General features: G+C 41.5%; 1 protein-coding gene across 2 annotated transcripts; it reads left to right on the forward strand.

Moving 5' to 3' along the window:
- Positions 1 to 27,955, forward strand: SMCO4 (single-pass membrane protein with coiled-coil domains 4). Of its 2 annotated transcripts, none has more exons than XM_083855416.1 (2): positions 1 to 139; positions 27,122 to 27,955. In XM_083855416.1, exon 2 carries the CDS (start codon positions 27,256 to 27,258, stop codon positions 27,433 to 27,435), a length of 180 nt encoding a protein of 59 aa, XP_083711542.1. In that variant the 5' UTR covers positions 1 to 139; positions 27,122 to 27,255; the 3' UTR covers positions 27,436 to 27,955. The 2 variants fall into 2 exon arrangements, with proteins under 2 accessions (XP_083711542.1, XP_083711543.1); XM_083855417.1 differs by lacking the exon at positions 1 to 139 and adding an exon at positions 11,114 to 11,290.

Below are 27,955 nucleotides of genomic sequence, written 5' to 3' on the forward strand. Positions count from 1 at the left end.
CGGCGGGCGGGGAGCGCGGCCCCGCTCCTCGGCTCCACGTGTGGCGGCGGCGGCGCGGGGAAGTTGCCGGCGCTGCGGATCTCGCTCCTCTCCCGGCGCTGCCCGGCCCTCGCCGTCCCTCGGGAAAAGGCGACTCCAGGTAGGGGCGCGGCGGCCCCGCTGTCCCGGGAGAGGCCGGCGGGGGCGGGAGGCGCTGGGAAGGGGCGGCGGGAGCGCCGTGCTGGGGCACGGGGAGAGCCCGGCGTGTCCCGGGGGAGCCGCGGGGCGGCGGGTTCGACTCCCGGGCGGGACAACTTCCTGCGGACTCGGGTCCCGGCGCTCCGGGGCGCCGCGGGTGAGCACGGAAAGTTTGGGAAGGCGGAGGGCGTGAGGGGAGCCGGGAGCGGCCGCCGGACTGAGGGGCAGCCCTGGGAAGCTCCGCTGGGAGGCCGGCGGGGAAATGAACTGCTCCAGAGACTCGCAGGAGACTTTCGGGGTTTCTGTGTTGTTGCCTTTTTTTTTTTTTTTTTAATCTACTTATTTTGGTTCCCAGTCGCGGGTACAGCTGTGCCAGGAAACGATCGAGACCGGTGTTTAAGATGCGTGTTTGGGGAAAAAAAAAAAAAAAAAAAAAAAAAAAAAAAAAAAAGGGTCAGGAAAGCGTTAAAGGTGACCCAAGAAAGAAAGAAAACAATTTGTAAAAACGTGGGGTTCGTCTCTTTTTCAAAGCACCGTGCCTCTGTTGGTGCATGTTGTGTCCCTGTGATGCGCTGTCAGGAGTTCGCTGCAGAGTTTTGTGGTTCTCCTTATTGTTGGTTACCTTAAAAAAATTATTTTCTGCCGTGTTTCTAAGCCCGTTACAGCTCAACCCTTTTTTCTTATTTTCTCGACTGTTTTAAATGTTGTCTTGTCAGATTTCTATTTCGTGGTCCCTGTTCTATCCTGGCTGAAATTTGGGTGACATTTTTATCGGCCTGTGGGGTGGTGCCACCCTGGGCCGGACCTCTGGGGACTTCCGTGTTTCTCTCAATTTTGAAAATTTGATTGTGAGTTATTTTTAGCTTCGTTCAGAATTTCCTCCTTGAAATGAACTAGAACTCTTACAGGAATTCCCTGATGCCCTGTTGAAAAAAAAGTGAAATGAGTTTCCTGTTGGTACATTTTTAATAACTTTTTGCTCTCCCTCTCTCTCTTAATTGCCTTTTAGTGGCCTATTTATAACATACAGACCTCCTAAGATGAAGCTAAGAAGAAAACTGTTCTCAACCTTTGTTGATTTCACTGATTTTTGTCAGATAACTGAACTGCTCCTTGCACGGCAATTTTAGCTGCTGGTTTCCCTCATGCTTGGTGGGAAATGCAGAAGGGACATCTACCATCAGGAATTTTAGGTGAAGCTTATCAAATACTGCCAAATGTTTTGGGAGAACTAGGAGCTACCTGTTTCTTTAGTGCATTTTCCAGCCTGGACTTGCATAGGTCTCCATTCTGCTCCTCAAGAGGGTTTAGTGCAGGGCAGCACAGAAGAGCAGCACTGGCATGACAGAGCTTACAGTGATAAAGGCAAGTGATTTGCAGAGCTGGGCAGCTTCAGAAGGCTCTCCTAGGGAGTCCTGAGCACACATTACACCTTTTTGGGGTATGATTGGTGTTCACAGTTTGATGGGATTGGTTTGTGTGAGACATCAAGTGTTCAGTATTGACTGCATGTCCACACCTCTTGTCTGTGGGGCACCATCTGAGCTTTGTGGCCACCCCAGAGCGTGGGGTGGAGGAGGGTCTGTGTGAGGTGCCAACCCTTAGTGGTGCTCCCTGGCTGATCCCTGGCTCATTGCTGCTTCTTTGGAGGGGAGTGTGGGTGCAGTAGCAGCCAGAGAGTGGACTGTGTGTTAACTGGCCACTGCTAGGTCTGTATGCTAGCAAAATAATTTCAATATTTAAAAAAAATCTAACCATGTTTTTCTATGCATTAAATAAACACAGAAATGCTTTTGCATGTATATATATATATATATAAATAAAATACATGTACTCAGTGATTAGGTGATATGACCTATCTTATTGGATGGCAGATATCTTTGATGATGGCAAGGTGTAATGTAATGCAGTTTCCTTTTTTGTTTTCACAAATTTTCCTTCTCCATCATCTTTCTCCCTCTCCTGTTACTTTGAAGACCACCAAGGCTTGTCCCAGTGGTGTTCCACTGAGGAGCAGTGGTGAGGAGAAGCTGAATGAACTCCTCCATGAAGTCCTAGGAGATGGGTCCTGATTCAGCAGGCAGCACTGCTGTCGTGGGGACTGTGCTCAGAGAGATGCAGAGATCTTTTGCAGTGCTGTTGGGGTCTGAGGGAGCTAACCATGAATTCTCTCTGCTGAACTGGGCTGGGCTTTGCTTTTACTGCTACAGATGTGCTTCAGCTGCTCCCAGAGCCATCTGAGCCCTTTGAGAATGGATCTGGTGTCTCATTCAGGTCCAGGAGCCTCAGAATAAAATAATCTCTGTCTCCATACTAATCTCTCCATCATGCACTGCAAGAAGCATCCCTGTGTGGATTGACGTCCATGACATGCAGCAGTGATTTGTGTTGCATGCCAATATAGATTTCTCTAGTTTTTGATTCATTATGGAAATGCTGTCATGCTTGGAAAAATTGTCCTGCAAAAAGATCTTGCCTGTTGTCTTCTTTGGAGATCCCCAAAGCTCATGGCTGTACAGGGCCACTAGACCATTGGTAGGGCTGTAAGCCCACAAGTTCTCTAACAAGGTGAGATTGTTTTTTAGAGGGTAAAAGATCTGATGTGTCCATGATGCCGTTTTGGGTTGCTTCTTTTTTGGTTTGGTTTGGTTTTTTGTTGGTTTTAATTTTTTTTAAATTACAGCAGTAACAGCTTCTCAGTAAGTCCTGCATACAGGTGAGAAGTTACCATCCTTTCTGCTCATTATGGGAGAGTTATGTTGGCAGATGTGGCCTTTGTGAGGATTTGCTGAGCTCTTAATCCTGTTTGCAGCTGATAGGCCATGCAAATATGGAAGGGCATCTTTTTCAGTATTTAAAGATCTTAACAGCTCGCCACCTTAGGGAAATGTGCTGTTAAAATGCTGTAATTGTTTTATCAGTAGCTACAGGCCATGAGTTTGTAGATGTAAAATCCTGCAACAGTGCAGACTACTTCCCCAGCCCTTTTTTTTTTTTTTTTTTTCCCCTTCTGGTTGCTCGTTTGGGTTTTTTTAAGAGAGAGATTCTTACTTGTTAAGACAAACCATAAAATAATTTCTGTAGGTACTAGAGGAACCAAACTTTGTTTATTGAATGAGTCAAGCAGACAGAGATGAGATATTTATGAGCCCTTCGAGCACATGTGTTTCTTGAGGGGATGAGAATGTGTGGTAAAATTCTCTTTGTTGTCTTTTGCCCTGTCAGTAGTTTAGTTTCAGGATGGGGGTTTCTTTGGTCTTCTTTATCCTTCTTTGTTTGTTGCATTGTACACCCATTTTAAATGCAAAGAAGTTAGTCACTTCCCACTTTCTTAAAAGTGTGCGCTTTGGGGTGTCTATGTACCTAGAAGGTTCTGACCACTGTTGTCATTAGAAATCTTGTAGAATTTCTCAAAAGGTAGGGCATGTCCCAATCAAATTACCCTGCATTAAAGTTCTGAAAGTACAAGCATAATTTTAAGTATATGTGTGACACTTGTCAGAGGGGTTATCTTTCTAGTCCATCAGTATGTTGGTCGAAACTTAATGTAAATGAAATAGTGCGCAGGGCAGTGAACTTTCCACTGCAGTTTCCGGTGAGTGTGGAAATCACCATTTTTGGCAATTCATGTGTGCTATTTAAGTAGCTACTTCATTGATGTGGGCTGCATTCTTGGGGACAGAGGAGTTACATTGTCTCTCATTGTGGTGAGATTCTTGTGGGGATAAAAAGCTGCTGAGCTAAGTACCTGCCTGTCTTCCTGTTTGCTCGTACTCTGTATTAAAAGCTTGTGCAAGGTAGAGACCTTACTTCCACATTAACCAAGGTTTGGTGGGAGATGTTGATAAAACCAGAAACTGGAGCTGGATCTCAGGGTAAGTGATTTGTGACCCTGACTCTTGCAGTGTTCAGGGCACTGGGTTGGTAGGTTTCTCCTGAGTGGAGGTTGCTAACAGTGCCACGCTTGTATTTTCGCCTGTCTCTAAGAGCTGCTTCTGTGACCATAATGCAGTCTCTAACTGACTTATAAAACTGAGACACAATAATATGGAAATTCAATGAAATTCAATCTTGAGTGTTTGGATTTTTTTTTTTTTTCTTTAAATAGGTAGCAACAATAATGCTGGGCTTTTCCCAGTCCTCTGCAGGTGCCTGTGGACCTGAAGGTAAAGGGGCACAGCAGAGGAGTTTGACTGCATGCAGAATGGGTGGGTTCTGATCTGCACAGGTGGATATTGACTTTCTGTGTTATGGCAGAGGGTCAGAGGAGACAGGTTTACAGGGTTTTGTGAAATGGCCTGATGTGTGGAAGCAGGAATGCTGAAACTCATTATTGGACTTACCAAAGCCTGTGAACCAGGCTAGAATGTGAACTTGTGACTGGTGCCCTAAGCCTTAGTGCCAGCTAACCTCTTTTCTGATCCCTTTCATGATTTTTATTTTGTCTTGTTTGGATTGCACATGTTTTCCATTAGACTTTTTCTCATGGTCCTTTTATTTGCACTGGTATTTTTCTTTCCTATTTACCCTCAGCTGTTCTTTGACAGTTTGTCTGATTTTTTTTTATTGCATTGTTAGATTTTTCTCCTGTGCACAACCTATGTTGTTTACATTTATTCTTCCTTTATTCATCCTCTTAAATTTTTCTCCTTTTAACTCTTATCCTTAGAGGAACCAGTTTTACTCTTAGAGACCATCCCTTTCTTATTGATTGCCAGCTGCTTTTATTGAAACTAATTTGCATTCTCTGCTCTTATTGTGCTAGACAGAGGACTAGTGATTTTGAGTAAAGCTCTTTCCCAAAAGGCTTTGCTCAGAAATTGTCTCTGTATTTCACAGAAAGAGTGGAAAATAAAGAGCAACATCAGTGCAAAAGCTGCTTCTGCCTAAACCAATGTGTTTGTGTCTTTGTCACATGAAGAGTAGAAATGTGGCCTGCCCTGCTGCAGGCACGAATGACTTTTTTAGGCTGAAATGAGCTGGTGTGGTGAGGGGGAGTGCAGAATGATGTGGCCTTATGTTTACTTACATGGGCACCCCTTAGACTGTGGCTGTAACAAACCCAATCCATTTGGATTGTGACTGTGTTCTGCCTTGGTATTGCTGTCATTTTTTTCCCCCCCATAGACTCATCTAAAAAAAATATGAAGAATAAAGATGTACTACACTTAGAGTTGAAGAGCTGTGTTTGCTTGATGGTAAACTTGGGGAAAAATGTTAACTGAGGGAAGGTGGCTGGGTAGGCTTCCGCACCCAAAGTACCATCTGTCTTCATATAGACTCATTTGAGAAGGGTCTCTAATAAGGCATCTCAAGCCTTATTATTGCTAACCATAAAACCCTTGTGTTCAGGTCATGTTGATTTTGTGCTTTGTATCATGCTAGAGGTGTAGATAATCAGGGTTTGGATGTGCTCAGGGTGTATATCCCATCTCCTTCTCATACCCCTTTTGGTTTATAAATTGGTCTCACTGCTTTTTCACCCAGTGTCAGTTTGGTTTGACACCTTGTCTTTGCTTGTGTATTTGGAAAGAGTTCTCTGACCATGGTACAGTGCTCAGTGTCAGATCTGGAGGGGGAGGTGTGTTTTATAAATTTGTTACTAAAACTCACTGTAGTGCTTTACCTCTCAAATGTTTGTTCTTAGCATGGCTACTTACTAGTAATTATATGCCACCAGCATCATTACATCAGGATAGATCTTTTACTTGACTTTGACACCCAGCTAGAAGCCTAACAAAAAAAAGAAGAAGCTGCAGGATGGAGTTTTTCTTACAAAAGTGCACCCTCAAACACATGGCTGTTGTGATACAAATAAGATATGAGATCCCAGAGCCTTTTATTAGACTTACTGGTGCCAGTATAAAATATGGCTCTGAGCCTGCAGCCATGCCACAAAAAGGCTCAGGAAGTTCATCTGTGGTTAGTTGTCTTTGCAAATTTAGGTCTGCTTGGAAACCTATGCATTTCCTGTGCTGGGTCTGGCCATCAACTCAACCTTCACAGCCTACTTTGAATGGAAAAACATACAGTTAAAGTCTAGCATAGTTTAGGACAAAAACTGCAGGAAAAATGTGTCTGAAGTGGCTTGAGAGGTTTAGGTGTTAATGCTACACAGCATCAGAAAAGTGAATTTTCTGAATTCATAACTGTTACAGGAGAGGCTTGTATTTATCCTGTTATAACCTGTGAAGTAATTTTGAAGACTTGGAGTCCTTGGAGTCTTAGAGTTACTTGTGATGAAGTATTTTAGCATAGAGGAAAAGCCTGCATGCCAACTTCTTGTCTTAATGTTAGGGTTTGATACCATTACTCAAAAGTATTGATGCTGGTTCTTGCTGCTGAATTATTATTTCAGTCTGCAGAACAAAGTTTCCCTCCATTGTTTAAGTCTTTCCCACAGTTGTAAGATAAATACTTAAGAGTGCAGGAAATGGTGTCTGTAAAAGTAAGATTTGATCTAAAATCTGATTGCCTGAACTACTGCTAAGTCTTTTACACTTGTAAAAGTTAAAGATGACTTAGTTGAAAGATAACTTCTTTCTGTTGATAATTTGCTTAGCATTTTAAACTCATTGTACAGTAATCTCCGTCAAACACACTTTTTTCTTTTAAATTGCATTATAAATTTAGGAGGAGAAACAGAAATATTTGTATACAATCATTTTATTGTTTTTTTTTCCCATGTCTGCCAGCTATAGCACTGCCTTCCTGAGGTGGGAGAAAGTGAAACCTTTCTGTTCTGTGTCCAAACAAAACAAAATGCAGAAGTAGAAGTAGGAGTGAGAATCCATTTGACTTTTTAAATTCTTGCCTTTATTAATAACAAGATGGATTATTACTATTGAATATGATATTTTATTTTTTTTAAGAAGAAAGTTATTGACTTTAGTATATGCTTAAGGGAAGAGCAAGGGGAGTTTTCAAACACCTCAAAAGAGCTGTAGGAATAAATCATTGGAGTAAGTTCAGTAACAAGTAGAAATATTCAAGTTGGTGTGTGCATCTTAACATTGATCTCTTCCTGAACTAATCCCACCCCTCTCACACACAGTGTAGGTCTACGGTGCCTTGCAGTCTACACTTTTCTGCACACCCTTCCAAGTAATTAGACAGGAGCAGGATCTTCTGTGTAAGCCTTTGAGCTTTGTTATTTCCGTGCTGTGCTCAGTGTAAAATGCAGTGCTGAGACACTGGCCTTCTTTGGCTTAGCCATGGCATCTGGAGCTGCTTTGCATCCGATCCCCTCTGAACAGGAGTGAGGAGGATTGGGTCTGCCTGTGGCGTCACCCTGTCATACCCCATGTCTGGTTCTGGTAAATCAAAGCTGTTGACAGTGGCTCAGCTCATTTGTTCATGTTCTCTTTGGAACAAGGTGATCTTTAAGGTCCCTTCCAACCCAAACCATTTCATGATTCTCTGCATATGTTCCTGAAATGCTCAAATGCCTGTGGAAGGTTAGTCCCAGCTATCTTTTGTGACCAACAAAAATATCTGTGTGGTTTGGGGAGGGATGTGATTTCTTTGGGGTGGACTTTTTAAATTTTTTGTTCTGTGGTTTTTGGTCTGGTTATTTTTAGTTGTTGTTCTGAGGTGTTTTGGGAAGAAGGTACTTGTGCAATTGCTGCTGAACTTTTAACTTCTGGATATGTTTTGGCAAAAAATGTTTTGGGTTTGTTTTTTTTTTCCCAATGCCTCACAGAACAGTGAAAAAGTAACCCCTGACCCGTAAAGCTTTTCTGCTTAATGCACTTCCTTGACCTTTTTGAGCACTTTGTGCTTTTGCAAGGATATAAACTTGGATATTTTATATATTCTGTGTTGCTGAACTAACTGAAAAATTTGGGGTCTTGAGAGATAGGCGCTTTGATGATAAATGCATTTTTCCCTTTTAAAATTTTATCTGTATTCTCTGTGCTGGGCACTCCTGAAGGAGAAATTCAGTGTGAAGAGCGGTCTTGTGACAGTTTTGCCCTTAGCAACCCTTAGAAGCACAGGAGAGGACGAATTAAAGGGAAGAGCTGCAGTGTGCAAAGTCTGAAGAATTAACATCAGTCCCTTTTTCATACAGAGGAAAGAAAAGAGTTGACTGGAGGAATAAATCTTTCCTGTGGTACTGGTAGAGAAGTACAGACAATATTTGAGACCTAGATAAGGCCTCACAAGCAGCACAAGGGTATCACACTGCAGAAACTTTCTGGGCTGTGATCAGTGTTCTAAAATACCATTTAAGAAACAGTCAACAAAATATGTATTCAGTTAGTTCATCTGCAATCTTCATGTGTATTTGATAGTCTCCATATAGTGCAATTCAAAAGTATTCTTAAGCTTAACCTTATTTTAATTAAAAAGAGGCATGATGATAGGATATACCACATTACGTGTTTGCTGAACAGCAAGTACTATCTGGATAAATGACTGAAAACTTTGCCATGTGGCATTTATTTGCTTCTTTATGCCAAATTTTATTTTTTGCTGTGTTTCTTTTTTCTTCTTATGAAATGAGTTGGTACAAACTTTTTGCTGGAAATTCCATCCATGTTTTTATTCATTGTGTGAAAATAGTATGGCCCTCTCTTACCAAAAAAAAAAAAAAAAAAAAAAAAATCTCAGGCTGTAGGCATATATTGTAATATCATCAGCATTTTTTTTCCTGTAGAATGACAGTGGATGCAAGAATGTGTTTAGCTGGAGGAGGGATATAGTTGCTTTCCAAAATAAATGCTCTTTATGAAAGTTTATTACAAATTGTCTACAGGAGAGTGAGCATGCAAGATTCAGGGGATATAACATTTTCTTCAGAACATACCTTTGGTAAATATATTTTTAACAGTTGCTAATGTTTCCTGCCTAGGAAACCAAGGAAGTCAAATTGAAAAGGAGATTATGGACATATTTGTTATTCAATGCTGTGTTGTTTCTCTGACTTCCATCTCTTACACAGTTAGAAACTCTGCAGGAAAGGGATATGTGACTTGCGTTGAAAACTTTCAGATTTCCTGTTTCTCTGGGCATGTAGGTTTCTGGCTGAGCAGGTTAACCTTTACTGCTGGCCTCTATCTCTCCATATTTTTCTTTGCCCTGGAAAACGTTTGGTCTCCAGTGTTCCTGAGCACCCTGGACACTTGGCAGTCTCTTCCTTCCAGTCTCACAATACCAGCAGTGCAGTGGCAACAGCTATGTGTGAGTCCCTTTGAATTCTGCTGTCAGTTATATTTCTTGTGAATAAAGTGTTTCAGAATTCCAGAGAGCCCTGGATATAAACGTATCAATTATGTGTCAACACAGCAGCATCTGTCCTTGAAATTGGGTATCGTTTATTTGGCATCAGCATAGCGAACATTTGGCTGACAGCCAGAGTGAAATATTGTAGCAGAGCTGCTGCAACAGGAGCCATCTCAGAAGCAATTCACTAAAATTCAGGTGCTCTAACATAATCTTTTAATAAATTCTTAAGACATGAGGGACCTTAAGCAAAAAGCCTTTCATGTTCCACATTCTTGCCTACTGTTACTTCTTTTACGTGTCAAATTTTTTTTTTCATTATTCCCGTTTTGGAAGAGATGCATACAAGGTTCTGGGATGTATCCAGAAAGGTTTATTCAACACCCAAGCCCACATGGAGAGTGAGCTCAGGGGCTCAGGTTGCCCATTAAGTACCAGGGGCGTCTCCTGGGCAAGGGAGAACCAATCCTGGGGATGGGGTGACCAAGAACAGGGGACAATTGGCAGGGGAATTGGGGATGGGGAGTGTAGGGATAAACCATTACAAAACTAATAACAAAACATACAGAACTTTGGAAAACCCCAAAATGCACACTGCAACACTTCAATATTGTTTACATAAAAGTTCTAAATGAAGGTAATCGGTGATTGCCTGCTTTGGGAAACTTTGTTTAAGTATGGAAGAGGCAAGGCTTTCAAAACAGGAGAGTAAGAAATTGCCCCTTGTAAGAAAATGTGTGTTCTGGAGGTTTTGTGTGTTTTTACTTTTCTGAATAACTTTGTCTCTTCCTTGCTTTTTCTTAGATCATTTTCTTAGATTTAAGTGAGTTAGTTGAAACAGCAATTTCAGAAAGTTAGGAAAGCCCAAGTCTGTAACACATGCCATTTGGACATAACTGCTGTGGGTGAGTAAGCATTTTAGCCTACCTGTGGGAAATGGGGAACTCGGATGACTTTGTTTTTATGGATGATCTTTATCATACTTGCCGGAGGTGAAGAGGAAACTCTTCAATTTAATGATATAGCTTGTAATAATCACCTGGTTGAGTCTCATACCTGTTTAAAAATAAAAACAGGAAGATCAGAGTTAGAAAGGAGAAAATATAGCAGAAAGGCTCAGTATCCTGTAGCACATCCAAATGTTTACCTCATGCTTTTTTACTGACTCTGGGTTCCGAACAATCCCCATCCCTTCATCAAGTTGAAGTTTTTCGCTTGGGTGCTAAAAAACCATCCTTTGTAGGAAAGCATTAAGAACAATACAGGGATAAAACTAGTTGGGAGAAAATACACATTAGGTTTTCAGTGCTGGAGGAAAAGCTTGTAGAATAAAAATTAACTGTTGTTTTTTTAAAGGTTTTTGAGTTTGTTTTTTAGTGGGTTCCTCCCCTCCTCCCTGAGGTTTGAAAGTCTTATGAAGTTAAGGTTCTCTCAGAGGAGAGAGAACAATGAAAGGGAGGGAGATCTATCATATTGTCTGCATTTTAAATGGGCTGGTTTCTCTTTGGTAGAAAATAAATAGTGAATTTGGATTAGCTCTTAACTTCCTACTCTCAAAAGAAATCACAAATCTAGAGTTAAGTAATGAAACCTCTTTAGGAAAATCAATGTCACCTGTATCCGTGCTCAATTTATTCAAGAGGTCAGCTTTGTTGCTGCCCTGGCATAGCTTGAATTTAATGATTAACCTCTTAATGACTGTTCATGTAACTTCCATCTGGTATTTTATATAAGCGTAAGCCAAGGTGATAACAGAACGCTGTAGTAAAGCAGTACGTGCTATTCAAGGAAAAAAAATCTCATTCCAAATCCTGTATGCAGCGTGCATCAGCCCCAGTGAAACTGAGAGAAGCCCATTAAGAAATGGGATTAGCTGTCTGCTCTCTAGGTGAGTTAAAATCTCTGTCCGGTGTGGTAATCAGTGATGTCTAACCGGAGGCTTATCTGGTAATAGCGCTGTCGCCTTTTATAGAGCTCCTCTCCTGCAGTCCCGCCTGCCTTGTGTACTCATTTCAGCCACGTAGAGCACCGAGAGGCCAAGTGAGACCCTGCTATAAATTTTAAAATCCTCTTCAGAGCCAAGGCCGGCACTGTCATGTTCTGTTGTGTTGCCCTTTGTTCCAGCAGGTTTCCTTGTGAGATCTCCAGGTGCCGTGGAAGCTGTAGCGCATGAGAGGGGGGAGAGTGTGCTTTGTGTGAAAGCAGCATGGAAAAGTGCAGCGTGAGGTTCAAGTTTTAAAGCAAAGTAATGTCAAGTGCTGGTTAGTGTGCTTGCTCCAGTGGTAGTTTTCTACAGGTGAGAAGAAAAAGAAGCATATCATTTCAGGTAGAAATAATGGAAAATATTTCAGAAGTAGCTTTAGTTAATCTGGTAGCCTGTGAAGTCTAAATTGTTTTCCTGTTAAAATGCAGAATGTGAAGAAGAGCAATTCTAATGTCTGCAGTTTTTGATGTATATATCTCCAGAAAATATAGATCTGGTGTCCCTTCCTTATCTGTTGGTATTCATGTCCATGGAGAGACCTGGTTGAAACCTGTGGAGCACTGCAATAGCAATCAAGATGAGTTGCCAAATGGGAACTGAACTTTTCATCAGCTCTTGCCACAAAAATATAGTCCTGAATCTTTTGAAGGTGTCATCTGTTGGTAGTTGCTTCCCATCAGTCTTTGTTCATTTCCTATTCCTTTCACTCTGAGGAGGTGAATTTAGACTGCAGCTGTCTTGATAGTTGGGGGTTTCTTAATTATTGTATGCTCTTTGCTTGTGGTTTCCATCAAGTTACTGTGATCTCAGCCATTCTTTGTACCTTACTTTGTATTTCATTCTGTATTTGCTGTATTTGTGAAATATATTAATACTGTGTCATTTTGGTTTATGTTTATAAACAATTTTGAACTATTTTTAGTATTTTCAGCTGATGGAAACTTCAGTGTGCCCTCAAGGAGCTGAGGTGATACTTATGGTACTAACAGTACAGCCAGTAGATAAGAGTCTATGCTTCTCTCTTCCCCTTCTCAAAAATCTGCTTTATAGTTGTAGTTCTAGTTTCAAATCTTGTTTAATTTGTGAAAAGAAATCTCACTTCTCTGTGGGCAACAGGGGTGAGCAATGGCTGATGGTCTGTGTCATAGGAGGAGTAAGCAGATCTGATGTCTCCAGCCCTCTGTAGGAAAAAGATGGTTCTCAGAGTCCTGCTGGAGGTGTGTGTACTGTCCTCAAAGTGCACGGAATGTGCGTGTTGATTCTCTTGGGTTCTGGAGACCCATGCTCAGGAGTAGGGTACGGTACACTTGGTATTATTTAGAATATTTAGGGTTTTGTCTGGTTAGTAAGAGGCTTTCTTAAACCACCGCCTGCTTTTCTGCTCAGATATTTAGTTTATTTCTCCTCTGTGTTGAACCTCCATTCCTTTTAATAGTCTCATCTCTTCTTCCCAGTTCAAATTAGTTGCAGTTTTGGAGGAAATTAACATCTTCCTTTTCTTTACACTTACACTAGAAATTCAAAGGACAAAATTCCCCTTTTTCACTCTCAGGGAATGAAGTGGTATTTTATAGTACCCCCAGATTAAATATTGGGGTTGCTAATCTACTTCTTGCACCACAGTTCTTGTATAGAGGAGCAGCTTGCTTGGAGCAGTGTTTGCAGAACCATTTCAGTACATCTCACTCACTATTTTCAAGTCAGTACTGCAACCTTATGTAAGCCAGTCTCCATCCACTTAACTCCAGGACAAATGTGGTGATTAATATTTATATAAAAGCTTTCATGTTTCCACAGTGAAATTGTCTCACTTTGAAAAGAAAAGGTGTCTTTTTCCCTGTTGACTTGGTGTGAAAAAGCTTGCAAAGGCTTCCAGCAGCACTGCATGCGAGACAGGCATCAGCAGAAGAACTGAGGTCATCTTTAATTTGGTATTTCATTTTGTGAAATTGCCTACTCCAAGAAAAATAAAACATTTACATGTATATTAACCAATGTTTGCCAGCTCTTGGAATAAAGCCAGTTCTCTCAGGGCCAAACAAATGCTCTGAGTGAATGAGTAATAATCTGCAATTGTCACTCCTAATTTATGGATGAGTAGATAGAGCAGTGTTTGCCATTTTAAGTTGTCCTATTCGCTTGGAAGACTAGAAATCATGATTAGCTGTTGGCTTGGAGTATCAATAGCATGTCTGTTTATAGCTCATTTACTCAGTATAGCTGTTGCAAAAGTTCAAGACCTCCCCACATGATAAGAAGTAATTGTGAAAGAAGATGAGAACAGATGAAGGTTACAGATGTTTTAGGACAGTAATTTGGAATCCACAGCCAGAAGCTGAAGGATACATGGCATTTCCTCTTTATGAATTACATGCAAGGTCTCCCTGTGCCTCATTTATTTTCTGAGAAAATCTGTATCGTCATCTTCTCATGTTAAAAGAAAACTTAAAAATTCATGGATTCCAAGATAATGTCTGTATTGGCTTTTGTTGTTGCTAAGTAAGAGGAGAGCATACTACTGATTATCTTACAATGATGTTTCCTGTCTCTGAGTCTTTCCATTTCCTTAATTTTCCAACAAATGCAGTTAAAAACAGGTTTGGAAACTTTGTTTTACACATTCATGAGCATGCTTTTGTTATGAAGTTAACAGCAATCTTGCCATGATTGGGGTGAATAAAAGCAGCAATCAGACTCTCTTTTGTTGAGGAAAGAGGTGTGTTTTTAATGGGAATACTTAAAATCCTACCTTATAAAGCCCATATTATATACTGCAGGGAGTCAAATAGCTCAGCCCCTCTGGAGTAGGAGTTTATGGGAATGAGAGTCACTCTTGAGATTAAATTGTCTGCATAGTATCCTGTGAAGTCTTCCATCACTCTCCTGACCGGTTGTGGAGGAGGCTGCTCCATCACACCTAAATACGTAGGCAGGAGATGGATGAGAAGCACCAACCTCAGCTGTCAGCCACTAAAAGCAAAGACACACAGTGCAGGGGTGAGACCCATCACGGATGCCTGTCTTCCCTGATGGATGGACTCTTCCATCCCCTTATTTCAGTCTTTATTTTACTTCCATGCAGCTTTTCTTCTGTGTGTTGGCTTGTCTTTGCTTTCATTTTGTTTCTTTTTTCCCTGCACGCTGAGGGGGCTCTCCTGCACTTTCTCTCTGGGCTTCATTATCTTGCTCACCTACTTGTGCTGCATCATAACTTTTTTCTTCCTTTCCCCCCACTGCATTAAACTTCCTATCTGTCATCTTGTCAAATGAAATAACAGCAAGAGTGGTCGGTGTCGATGCTGTAGATACCAGGATGTCCACAGCCCAGGGTGCAGCCATTAATATTCTGTCTGTAGCTGCGGAAGACAGACGCTGAAGAGGTGCCTAAGGACATGATTCCTCAGCCCTTCTTGAAAGGTCAGATGTAGGACTTAACTTCTGTACTGTGTAGCCTTAGCTGTCACTTGGTGTTTGCAAGCACTTGGATAAGATTAAAAACTAATATATCCCTATTTTGAGAGAAGGTCAAATAATACGTGATTCAAACCCTACACATGTACTGGATAATGGCAGGAACCTTTAAACACCTATTCCCTGCACATGCACAGATCCCAAAACCATCCATGAGGCCCAGTGCTGACTTGACTCCCACTGTTGGGGTTCCAGGAGCAACTTGGTTTGATTATTGAGTGTCTGTTGTTGAATTGACAAGAGAAATCTACTGAATACTCCAGTAAAATTAAATATATGTAAAAATACACATATCAAATGTGGCTGATTTAAACAAGGAAGCAATAGGAGTTGTATTTTTAAGAGCTGGTCACCAGTATCTTTATAAAAATAAGGAGGTGGGGAGAACTAACCATACCAAAGTACAAACAAAAAAAAAATCCAAACAAATCCCTGAAGGAAAAAAAACACAAAAAACAAACCCCAAACCTAACAAAAAAGCAACACCCCAAAGAATAAAAAAACCCACAACTGATCCACCCAGCAGCTTGGAGCAATATTTCTTGAAATTGCTTTAAAATATGAAACTATTAAGATTAATCTGAATCACTCTATGCAGAGTAAGATAGATATGTGCTTAGATCTCAGCAGCAGCAGGTGCTTGCAGTATTATAAATAGAAAGCAATACAAATTGAGGTGCTTATTAAATTTGCCTTTATGATGCTTTGAAGAATTGCCCTAGAACAGGAAAGAAAAATTACCAGAGGCCCTGGATTAGAAGGATGACTTAAATAGCTGTGCTGCCAAAGGAAACAGAACATAAACTAGAATAAGTGATAGACTTGTTCAGAAAGGTTATCTAACAGTGATTTGTCTCTAACATGGAGAGGTTGGCCAAGAGCTATGGAGCAATGTGATTGAACACAGGAGGGCTTAATTTTTTTCATCAGTTTTAATACGGTATTGAGTTTTAATATATTTTCCAGGAGATTGCACTGTAATCCTTTCTAGCATATTTTTCAGGTTTTTCCTTGTTTCCCTCTTCCTCTTCCCACAGCTGACAAGACCTAATTCTGCAGGAAACTTTCATGTTTGTGAAATGGACTTGTTCAGAATTTTTGCAGCCTTTTTGGTTAAGGCCGTGGTGAGGATCCTGTATCCTCTTCAGAACCTTCTAATATTCTTGCAACACTGTAGAGCCTCCAGAGAGAAGTGGCTGAGTGTAGCAGCTAAGGAATCCTCAAGTAAACCAAATCAGAGCAACAAGCTCAACTGGCAGATTAATAAAAATAGATCAAAATCTGCAATTTTTTTTTCTTTAACGACATACTCAAATCGATTTAATTTGGCAGGGAGCATACCAGGAAGTCTTAGCATGGAAAAATAAGTGTGTTGGGGAGAAGCCAATTGCTCTGTGTAAGCTCTGCTATCCTACTTTTTAATAACAAAGCACAGGCATCCTTGATGGTGAAGAGAAGGTCTGCAGTGGCACAGTGTTGCTCCTGCATCCTTCTGGTTGGATCATTGTCTTGGAAAACGCCTAGCACAGAAACAGCAAGGGCATCTAGGTTGGAAATGGGGATAAACATGCATATGAGGAATGAGTCATTATCACTGAGTGAAGGGAGGAAAGGAACACGTGTAGACAACTAAGTTTGTGGCATCCACACCCACATCTCCCTGGCCCTGCATGCAGGGGCTTACACAAAAGGCTGGTATGCCATACCAAGCATTCAGTGTATTTTAGCTCTCATTAGGAAACCAGTTGCAACCATGTCCTTATGAGTTGCAGGTAAAGCACAGCTAAGGCAGTGAACGAGCATGACTGACTACCTTTGGAAAAATGCAGCAGGGAGTGGAACTTAGTCTTGCACTAAGTTTTCTGGGGTAACGCAGTATCCTGTGTCACTGGTGACTCTCAGTGCTGTGAATGTAGCAGATTGCTTTAAAAATAACCCGAGTGGAAAAGGAGGCTGTACAGGACTAAATGAGAGGGGTGAATGTGACTAGTGTTGCATAGGGGGACGTGATGTTTTGGTCTTGGTAAGTGCTTTAAAACGAGATCACTTGTACTGTACTCCTTTGAACTGTGGTACTGATCAATAGTTGTTTGCTGAGTGTTGTAGAGGAACTTCTGAGATCCTTCTCTGACTACCTGGGCTTGCTCATAATGGACTCTGTTAAACACATGGCTCCACAGCATTTGCTTTTGCTTCCAAGTTTTTGAGCTGGGGGAAAGTCTTGGCAGTAGAACTGTAAATAAGAATATATAAATAGGTGGTGCAAGAACCACTGTTGCAGAGCTGATGAGGCAAAACAGGTTTGTGTTTATACAGAGTGGCTTTGCTGAGCAATTCCCTTTGGTGAGACTGTGCAAAGCCTTCTTTCTGTTTGTAATTTTATTAAGTCTTAATTAAACTTTCTGCATTTAAATTAGTTTACATTAATGTCACACTGTCTTATTATGTGTATATTGACAGACACTAACAGGGATTTGATCAGCCTAATCCAGCCGTATGTAATTACGTGCCTTCCCCTTAAATAATTGCAAAGAGTCTATCAATCACGGCAGGAAAGCCAACTGCTTTATTATAATGTGAGATTGTTTGGTGAAATGTAATAAGACTTCAGGTTTAATCTGGGGGTAAACAGAATGACATTTTTCTGAGAGCAGTAGTAGGAAGAAAAACTTCCCCACCCATCCTGTGTTGCAAGTCTTAGTTCTTCTCTTCCCTCTCCCCACCCCCCTTCAAAAAAAAGGTGTCCTGATTGCATTGTTTTCACACTGATGTTGAGAACATTTCTGTAAGTGAAAGGAATTTGGGAAAGGTGTAGATTTCTGGCTGCTGGAGGTAGGGCTCTAGCCTGTAGTGCTCTTCCAATGTAAGGTGGAGGCTTTTATTTCATTCATTGATAGCTTGATTATCCAGATCAAATGAGAGTGTGTAGAAAGCAGCAGTGGTGGGAATGAAATCTGCCAAATGGCAGCACTGCATAAGCTCTAAAATAAAGCTTGGAAAGCGAGTAAGGAGGGGAATAACAGGTATCCACTTCATCGATTGTATTTGGGTCGATTTCTGTGTGATTTAGTTACTCTCCAGTGTCATCCAGTCCTTCCCTGGCACATGTAGAAGCAGGGAGAGACAGGCGTGTTGCCAGCAGTCTTTCCTCAGCCTCCTACTGGAAAACTATCCCTGCCAAGAAAAGCTTGAAAAACCAGAACTTCAGACAAGCCCCAAAGGGGATGAGTTTGAGATCTGAACCTCTCATTCAGTGTGCTCTGACATTGCATCAGGCTTGCTTTAAAGCTGTGATACCTCTAAAATACTGTATAGAATAAAATGGTAAGTGCTGTTGTCAGTGCAGTGCTGTCCGTTTTCCCCTGTGGGACTGTCAGGAGGATAGCAGGAGCCCAGGTGCACATCCATCTTGCTTATTCCTCTACCAGATAGTTCTGTATATTTGAGCTAGAAGGGCGAGATTTCCCTTTGTGCCTTCTGAAGAAACAAACTGCTTCACAAATAGTTTTGATCCAGAATATACAGATTGTCTTGTGGTCAGGAAGTACACGTTTCTGGATGTTCTAGATTTGTGCTATCTTGGGACTGTTCTTCCAGCTTTCCTCTTCTGCCAGACACTCTGCATCCTTCCCTTCTCCAGTGCGCACACAGGTGTGTACACACACACACACACACCTGCCATCCAGCCTCAGCTCTTGCCTCTGTGGTTTCTGCGGTTTTAGATTTAGCATTCTATCCTTGCTTGCTGTGGGCAAGGATTTTCTGCCTGCCAATCTTTAGCCTGAATTGAATTTTCAGTACCTAGACTGTAGAATTGTAATGAAAAACAGTGACAGTGCCTCAGCTCTCCTGTTTGCATTACAAAACTGTAACACCAGGCTTCGGACTTGCTGGCATTGTGCCTGGCACATGCCTCGGGGATCTGTCTCACAGAGTGAATGTGTTGGGAACCCCTTAGTTTGAACAGGGGAAGCAACAACCAGAGCTCATGTAGGAAAAGTGTGTTTCCCATCCAGGTCCTCATCATTTCAGAAGATGAGCGCTGCTACCCTCTGGAGACAGTTCATCCTGAGGTGTGAGCAGTGACACTCCAGGTCTGGGCGGGCTGACCCAGCTGGGCTGGAAAACAGAAACATTGTTTTCACACCAGATTCCTGTTGTTGCTTCTTCTGGCAGATGCCAAAGGTTGGTCTGGGAAAGCAGCACTTAAATTTTGAGGAGCTCTGACACCAGTGACTAGTTTATTATTTATTTATGTAGCTGTTTAGAAACTGACTGGATTTCTGGAAATACACTGGAAAGATAAATGTTTTGTATCCAAAGGAACCTTGTCAGGAGCTGCCAAGAAAATTACCTTTTATGAAAACAGCTGAGCAAACACGTAATACCGAGTCATATGCTTGATGTTGTGGTTTACTGCATTTATGTGCGAGATCATCTGTAGCTGTAGAGATGCAGAATGGCAGGCTCTTCTTTTACAGCCTCCCCTAGGAATTTAATTCATGCAGGGGCAGAAATTACATGTTTGTTTTTCTCGTGTTTTCAGTAAACATTAGTTGTATTTCTTCATTGGAACTGCCTGTTGGAAAAGTTGTCTTGATGTTGGTTCTTTACCAGGAAAAATACGGGTTATTCATCCACCTGTTAGTAGAGCAAAAGAACTTGCTTTTTATTTATTCTGTTTTAATTGCATTCTGCTCAGTTTCTTTGCTGCATTCAGGGCAGATAGGATGGCACTGCGTGTTGCCTGGCCTCTGTTTAACAATGCCTCCCCAAATGCAGAGATCCGCGGCTCTTTGTTTCCAATGGAGATTGCTTTGCTATACCCAAGTCCTTACAATTGTGAGAGGCATATGGAAATAGCTTTCTGCTTTGGCGGCCTTGCTCTCTCTGACTTTCTGGCAGCATTCAGTGATGGCTTTCATTTTCCAAATGCTGTGAGTAGTTTGGAGACTCTCAAAGCTGCATTTACAGTAAATGTGATGTTGCAGTAATGATGGGTCAATTCAGCTTTAGAAAAAAAGCCACCACCTCTCACTAAAAAATAATGTTAAACTGACTTCAAACAGAATCTTAATGGCTCCATATTGCTACGTGTATAATTAAAAGCTTTCACCCTTGAAAACAGGGTTCTTATTATTTGTTAATTGTAATTCCTTGCTACAGTCAAATAGACTGAGGTAAATTTTTATGATATTAAGGATTGGCCTCATGCTGTAACGTGAAAATCCATTTTTCACAGAGCAAAAATTTTTCTCTTAATGCTTTTCTTCATTTTTAGCAGACTCTGAAATCGTGACAGTGTCACTGAAAGAGAAGATCTCAAATTTAGCATTGCAAGCATTATCTTCAGGTATGCATCAATTCTGCTGTGCAACTTCAGTTTAAAATGAATGGATGACCCAGAGCATTTTGATCATGGAGAAGGAAAGTTAGGTTTTTGGCTGTTGCTGCAGTTATTGTTCATTTTGTTAGGGAATGGCTTGTACAAATTAAAAATTGGAGTTTTTAAAGCAATTGATAATAAGTTCCCCTCTTTAGTGGTTGCACAGAGCTGTGTCCCAGTACCATAAGAAACTCTCCTGTAGCTGGAATATTTGCTTTGTCATGGAGCTGCTTTTGTGTTGCTCAGAGTGGGTTATTTGGGGAGGTTTGGGAGAGGGATGGAGGATATGACCAGGACTGAAGTGCTTTGCTAATCCTTTGGGCAGGCCCACTCTTTAGGGTTCAGAACTCATAGCCAAATTGGCTCTGTCACTTACACAAGTGATTACACAGAACCAGTCAAATAATAAAGATTTTTAAAACTAATTTTACATTTATTGTTAAAAATGAAGTATAATAATTGTGCTTGAATGTGATGGAAATACTGCTGGACTGCAGTTGCCTAAAAACTGTTAAAATCAATCTTTTTTGCCTTTTTTTTTTCTCCCCAAAAAGCTTCCTGCATAGAGCCAGGCTTGCAAGGCACTGGGTGCCTAATGGGTCTGACACAAAAACCACAGGGGCAGGTTTAGCTTGTGTCTCTGCGTGGGAGATGGGAGCAAACTGGTTCAAGTGCTGCTGCAAGTTCTACCCATGTAATAGCCACACAAAGGGATGTACATGTTCTCCAGAGAAGATGTGAGGGTTGTTATTTTTAACATATCTGCCAGAAACAAAATGTGAGGTCAAATAGAGTTGGACCTCGGTGAATGAAAAGGCTGTGTACAGAACTGTACTCTCTGCAGACCTCATCTAGAGCTCCATGCACCAGTGTTCCTGCTTGTACATCTGTTCCAGACTCCTGGAAATACTTTTCAAAATTCCCATTTAGCTGCATATCTAATCTGGCCAAATCACCTTAGGAATTGGTGACCTTGCTGATGCTATTCCTGCAATGGCCAGACCTTAGAGTTTCAGGAAGGAAAATTCCCCATCCAAAATGTGGTATGTCACCTCAAGGTAAAATCAGTTATGAAGTAATGATAAAAAAAAAAATAAATTCTGTGTTCCATGGAGAAGAAGAGGCTCAGGGTGACCTTATCACTCTCTACAACTACGTGAAAAGAGGTTGTAGCCAGGTGGGGGTTGGTCTTTCTCCCAGACAACCAGTAACAGGACAAGAGGACATCGTGTTGAGCTGCACCGGGGGAGGTTCAGGTCGGACAGTAGAAGAACTTCTTCACAGAAAGGGTGATTAGACATTAGAATGGGCTGCCCAGGGAGGTGGAGTCACAGTCCCTGGAGGTGTTTAAGGTAAGACTGAATGTGGCACCTAGTGCCACCTTTGACATGGTGGTGTCTGGTCACAGGTTGGACTTGATGGTCTCAGAGACCTTTTCCAATCCAGCAGATTGTGTAATTCTGTGGGGTCACCTAAAATAAGACTTATCCTTTATTAAATAGTACCCATGGTTTGTGTAACAGTATTCCATGCAGTTCAGTCATTCATTAAAAAGCCCCAAAACATTTGCCTGGTTTCAAAGCTAGGAAATAAAGCATCTCTGTTGCTTAGACCCCACTTTTATTAAGGATGGAAATAAGAATTATATTACTAATATATATTCAGCTAACTTGTGGGTTTTGGACTCCCCATGCTGGCTGGGGCAGTATGTCCGGGTTCCTTCTACTGTCAGGAGCTGCTGTCTCCTGGCAGTGGTCACCACCTCAGCTGAGGGAGCTGAAGTTCCATGAGGTGAGGGGGCATTAATGCTGTGTGTGTAGGAGGCCCTGCACTGCTGCTCTGGCTATACAGAGCCCCTGTGTCTGTTCTGCTGGGACTGTGCAAGGAGAGGATGCTGTGCCATGGCCCAGGGCTTTGGCAGCACTCAAGGAACAATCCTGTTTCACTGGTGGGAAGGTTGGTCTTTGTCACAAGGATGGGGAATGTCCTGTTTTAGTGGCCACACAGTGCTGAGCAGTGGTTCCCTGCTGGTCAGGCTTCCTCTTGCCCTTTGGGTTCCTACCTCCTCCTCTTTCCAGCTCTTGGGCCCAATGGTTCTTCCAGCCTCTGTGCAGCAGCTCTGGCTGCATGACCCTGAAATAATCAGCCCAGCAACAAAAATAAGTAACAAGCTGGTAAGTTTGCTTGTTTGGAGTCTTCTCAACTCTGATGCTGGTGTGTCTCGGTGATTGGGAACTACCAATTTGGGGTTTTTTTAATGCTCAAATAATCTGAAGAGTATTGTCTGCTTAGATGTCTTGTGTCCTTTTTTCCAATTGCTGGCAGGCAGTCTGAATCCTGTGTGTCCAGATTGTCTGCTGGTTTGTTGGTTGATTTTATTTTTAATGTCTCAGTAACATCCATACCCCTAAGGGAAAATTTAAATTATAAAAATTAATTCCTGTCAGATTGTTTGTTTGAATTTCAAGTTGTTTTGCTGTTCCAGGAACGTTGCAGTGTCAGTAGCAGGATCATGAAGCCAGGTTGAGCCAAATTGGCTTGTATACACTTTTAATTCTGGATTTGGAGAAAAATGAGTCAGTTTAACATGGTTAATACATTCATGCTGTAAGGTTGGTGATAATAAGTTCTTTAGACATCAAGACATTTACCCTAAGTGCAATTACTCCAAGTGCAGATAAATAAAATCTTCTGTGCATGTGTTGCATGTGGAAGGATATGCAAATTTGCAATACTCCATGAGCACTGGTGTAGCCTGAGTCAAGGCTGCCATTCAGCACTCAAAGGAATAGACTTGTGTGGTGAGAGATTTTAACTGCAGATTTCTGAAGGTCAGGGTTAATTTTACAAAAAAAAAAATAAAGGATATGACACACTGGCATAGATGTGGTTGGAAGATTGTTGGTGTATTTTGAGGGGTATCAGTCCCTACATGTCACACCTCATCACTCCATGCAATTTTATTATCGGATTTTAAATTTCAAAATTGATAATAGTAAGGTGAAGTTACCATGTCTGGCTAGTGCCAGGCTGCTGTCACAGTGTTGTGGACTACAGGTATGCCACTTTTACTCGAGTGTTAATCCCTTCTGTTGGTGTTCTACTTGTGTCCCGGTTGAGGGAGTTGCTGGATTTCCAGTTAGGGCAGTAGTTGAACCAGTTTGGTGATCGCTTTCCCCCTTGGCAGATGTTTGGGCCAGTTGAGCAGTTCAGACCCATGGGAAGTAGCTTTAGAAGGATGGGATGTGTGCAGCCCGTGACAGAGAGCCCTCCCCTGTTTAGGGGAGACTTGCTTGGAAAGGAGGCTCAGTTTCTGCCTGAAGAGGAAATGTGAGCTTTCAGTTCTCCTGCAGCTGGTCCAAGGTTCGAGTTTGCACAAGACTGAAGTACCTGTGGGGCATCACTTTCTCATTGACCTTTTGGTAGTGGCTTGCTCTGAGATGTTTTAAATGAGCAGTGCTAATGAGACTGTTAATTACACCCATCCCAATGCTGTATTACTTCCTTCCTCTTTTCAGTGGCATTCAGCCTTCCCAGAGCACAAGCAGGGTGGTTGCTGGCTGAGAGAGGATGTAGCTCAGTAATGTCAGATAATTTGTTCTCATGGACTGTGCACGCCACAGGGAACAAGACCCTAATGTTGTAATCCTGCCCCTGTCACTGTGTTGATGTGCTTTATGGATCTGTTTCTTTCTTCCCATAATTTTTAGTAGTCAGTGAAGTCCACAGGGGCTGGTAAGAGGCTTGGCAGTGTAAAACACTCTGAATGTGTTTGTATAACATGGGCTGTAGTTTCCTCATATCCAGCTGAGCACTGGTTTTTCAGGGCTGTTTCATTCCAGGATGATCATAGCAGAATCTGCAACATCCTGGACTTTTCCTGTGGGAAAGTGTTGTTTCTTGCAGCTACTGTCCAATCCTGGCAGTCACAGCTGGGCACCTGTTGGCAGCCGGACCCTGGCAGCAACTGGCGGAGATTCACCACTTCCATTTTATGGTTCAGCTAAGATGAACCCTATGGCTCATTTCTCTGAAAACTCTGGGTCAGTTTCTGTGTGAGTCCATCTCTGCCAGTAGCAAAGCCAAGTAATACAGTCGACTGGAAACGTATTTGGAGATTGATGCCAGATTCCCAAACTGGAGAGTGTCAGCTTGCAATTCAAGTGGTGCTGACGTTTGCGGGAAGGCTTTCTGTTTTAAGCTGTCAGATGTTAGCCAGTGTATGTAATTAACTTGGTATAATTCTGCTTCAGAGTGAAATATTCATTCAAAAGAGACTTAAAAATCCATCCCGATGTTTTTAATGTCTGGGTAGTAAGTGATGCTGCACAGAGCAAGGCATACATTTATTGTTAGAGAGATTGGTTTCATGGCAACTCCTCTGTTACTGTCGTACACAGAAAGTCCCTGAGGCTTTTACTGTCCATCACTTCTTGGGTCCAAAACCCACAGATGTACATTAACAGTGGAAACAGAAAATAATAACAAAATACAGCCTGAAACGCTCTGCTTGGCTAATTATCCCAAAGGACAAATGTAAAACTTTATTTTGCATAGTAGTTTTCCTAGCCTTTGGTAATAAATCTTGTGAGCAGAGTAGGAGAGGGAATGGAAAAGGAAGAGGTAAAAAATTTGTTTAGCCCCAGAGGAAATTCAGGAGTTAGTTAGAGAAATGATATACACCACCACCAAACCAGAAACCTGTGGCTTGCAGGTGGTGTAATACCAAAAGCTCTGCCCTGAGTCAGGGAGAGTTGAGGATTTGCTGAGAAGAAAGTTACGGAAGTTTAGAAATTACACAGTCCATTTGATTAAGAGATGGGAACAGAGTGTTGTGTGTAGTTGCTCCATCCAGTTCCCATTTACCTCCCCATCACAAAGTTCATTGACCATTTCTGGTCTCTAAATCTGTCATATATTTTGATTCTAATGCTGTACCGTGCAGAAGGAATTGATTCTTTTTCAGACGTGAATTTTATTGTTTCCTCTTTTGAAAAATACGCTAGGCACCAAAATTCCCCTTTTGTGCTTTATCAAAACTGAAATGAAGGCTTTCCCTCAGAGCGCAAGCTGAATTTGCAACGTTTATGATCAGAAAACAACTTCCTGAAAGATGTATAAGCAGGAGATATAGAATTGATGAATCCAGCTGAACACTGAGATCTTGTCACCCTTGAGCCTTTTTTTTTGTTGGGTGTGGAGTTTTTAATTGTTGTTTTGGCTTTGTTTATTTGTTTAGATTGCATCCAGGATGGACTATATAAAGCCAGAAGTATTGATTCTTTGCCTTGTTGCTGGTTTTCTAGTACCACAGGCTTGCTATGATAGTCTGGTCGCTTCCATCAGTTCAAGTTTAGCAGAGTTATTCCACGTTGTACCTTAAATGATGCAAAGTAATTGCCTGGATGAGATTCACAGCAGGCAGGTTGTTACCTGTGAGAAAGGATGAAAAGTCCTTTGTAACTGCACATAACCTCTAGGTGAGGATTCTTGTTTTTTATGTGAGTGTTTTAGTTTGGTTTTGCTTTTGTGATCAGGCTGGCGAATGAGATTGAGTGGTAACACCAAAAGAAAGCATCTCACTCTCAGCGAAGCCTCTTGTTTTTTAAAAATGTAGTCATGAGACAACTTGTAGCATCAACCAGAGATGACACATCAAGAGAAAATCGTGTCTGGGGTGAACTGAGCTTTGCACCTTTGCTTGTTGACATATGCTCCTCGCCTACAGTAGCACATTAAAATCGTCTTTACATTTTCATATAAAGAAGAGGGAAAGAAAAGATGAAGTTGCAGTAGCCCACTAATTTCTACATACATTTTATTCTGAGTATATTAGAATGATGGAAAAACCTGAATTCATGATTTACTTCAACTCAGTATTTGATACCAGTAATTATTACCCTCCAAATCTGTGTTTATGTACTTGTGGCCTGTGCCAGCTGTTGTGCCATGGCAGAACTGGGGGATGTGGTGAAGAATATAACCAATGGCTGGCATCCACCCTTGCCATGCAGTCAGGGAATTGCACAGCTTCAGGCAGCTCAGGGGCAAAAATACTTTGGATATGGAAATACTATGCCCCTATTAACTCTCATTTAGGAGAGGCTTTCATCCTGTCCTGTGTTTTTGTTAATATGTGGATATTTCTGTATTTAAAAATTATCTAGACGATGCTTTAGAATAACTATCTTCTACTTTATTGATGACTGCTTGTCTACACCAGTGGTTTGTTAGCAGACTTGTTATTGCTTGGGCTTCTTTTCTGTTGTCAATGACAGCTGCAATAAGAGTTACAGCACTTGAGTCTTGTTATGATTTAGACTTTGTTGTGTGGCAGTGGAAACAGAAGCATTAAATTAAGCAGCTCTTTGTCCCCATTTCTTCCTGTTGGATTAATCTTTATGCCAATAAGTACCCGTTGTGGATGATAAATGCCTGTGGCAGGGTGTGTGCCTGCCCCTCCTTGTTTTGCAGGTTTCTGGGAGCCACAGCCCCTGTGCAGGGAGTCTCCTGCTGTTTGAAGATGGGGCAGCTGGAGGCCTGTGTTGATGCAAGACTAATTCAGATTATTTTCATTAAGTCTTTAGCTGTGTTACTTGTTTGCCTCGAAGGATAAAATGTATGGTGCTGGGCTTTGTTTCTGGTTTAACAGAGTACAAGTTCAGGGTTCTTGGACTAATACACACCATGGTGAACTGCTCTGGTTTTTATGGGGAAAGTGTTACGTGGATGAGCTGAACTCCATGCTTCTGCTTCCTTGAAAGAAGCTGCATTGGTGTCCATTGGATGAAAGGTTTACCAAGTGGAGCTTCAGATGTTTTTAATGACTAGAATATGTGCAGATCTTACTCAAAAGAATTTTTTTCTTTCTTTTGCAGCTTCTTGCACAGCCAACCACTCAACAGAAAAGGAATTCTTCAGCCTCTTGTTTCAGAAGGCCTTGGACAATCTTCTGCTGTTCCACTCCCTTTGGTCCCACATTTCAGCAAAAAAAAAAGATTCAAAGAGGAGGATGAGGCAGCTTAGAGGAAAACCCAAAAAAGAGACCTCCAAAGATAAAAAGGAGAGAAAACAGGCAATGCAAGAGGCTCGGCAACAGATCACCACCGTGGTGCTTCCCACGCTGGCTGTGGTAGTTCTGCTGATTGTTGTGTTTGTTTATGTAGCGACTCGTCCAAATACAACTGAATGATGCAGCTTTTCAGACTCTCTAGCTTTGGGATATTAATTTCACCAAGAGCCAAAAGGAACTCTCTGCCACTCTTTTAGTACTTTGCAAAGGATCTTGCTGGTATTTTCAGTCTTTCTTTTGGCTAGAGTCCCACAGATTCTCTTTAGGAATGTAACATAAAACGTATTAGTGAATGTGCCAGTACGTTTTATGGTCGAGTTATGTGCCTTTCAGACTTTTAAAAATGGTGTTTTTCCTAAAGCTGTTTGAAGCTCTAAATAGTAAAAGGAAATCGTGTTCTGCTATAAATTTGTAAAAAATCAGCTTTCAGCTTTTATCACTGTTACGGATAATGTTGCTCCCATGAGCTCTTGTATGTCTATTTCAGAACTTCCAAAGAAGTACATTTCTTCTTTGTACTTAATGTCATATGAAGTGCTTTGATTCAGAAAGGATATATTTATTTTTTGAATAAAAGAAGTCTTACTTGGAATCTTCAAATTATTTTGCAAAAAAAAAAAAAAGTGACATTGTGAAAGCC

The sequence above is a fragment of the Zosterops lateralis genome, assembly GCF_965231275.1.
Source record: "Zosterops lateralis genome assembly, chromosome: 2".
Lineage (NCBI taxonomy): Eukaryota > Metazoa > Chordata > Aves > Passeriformes > Zosteropidae > Zosterops > Zosterops lateralis.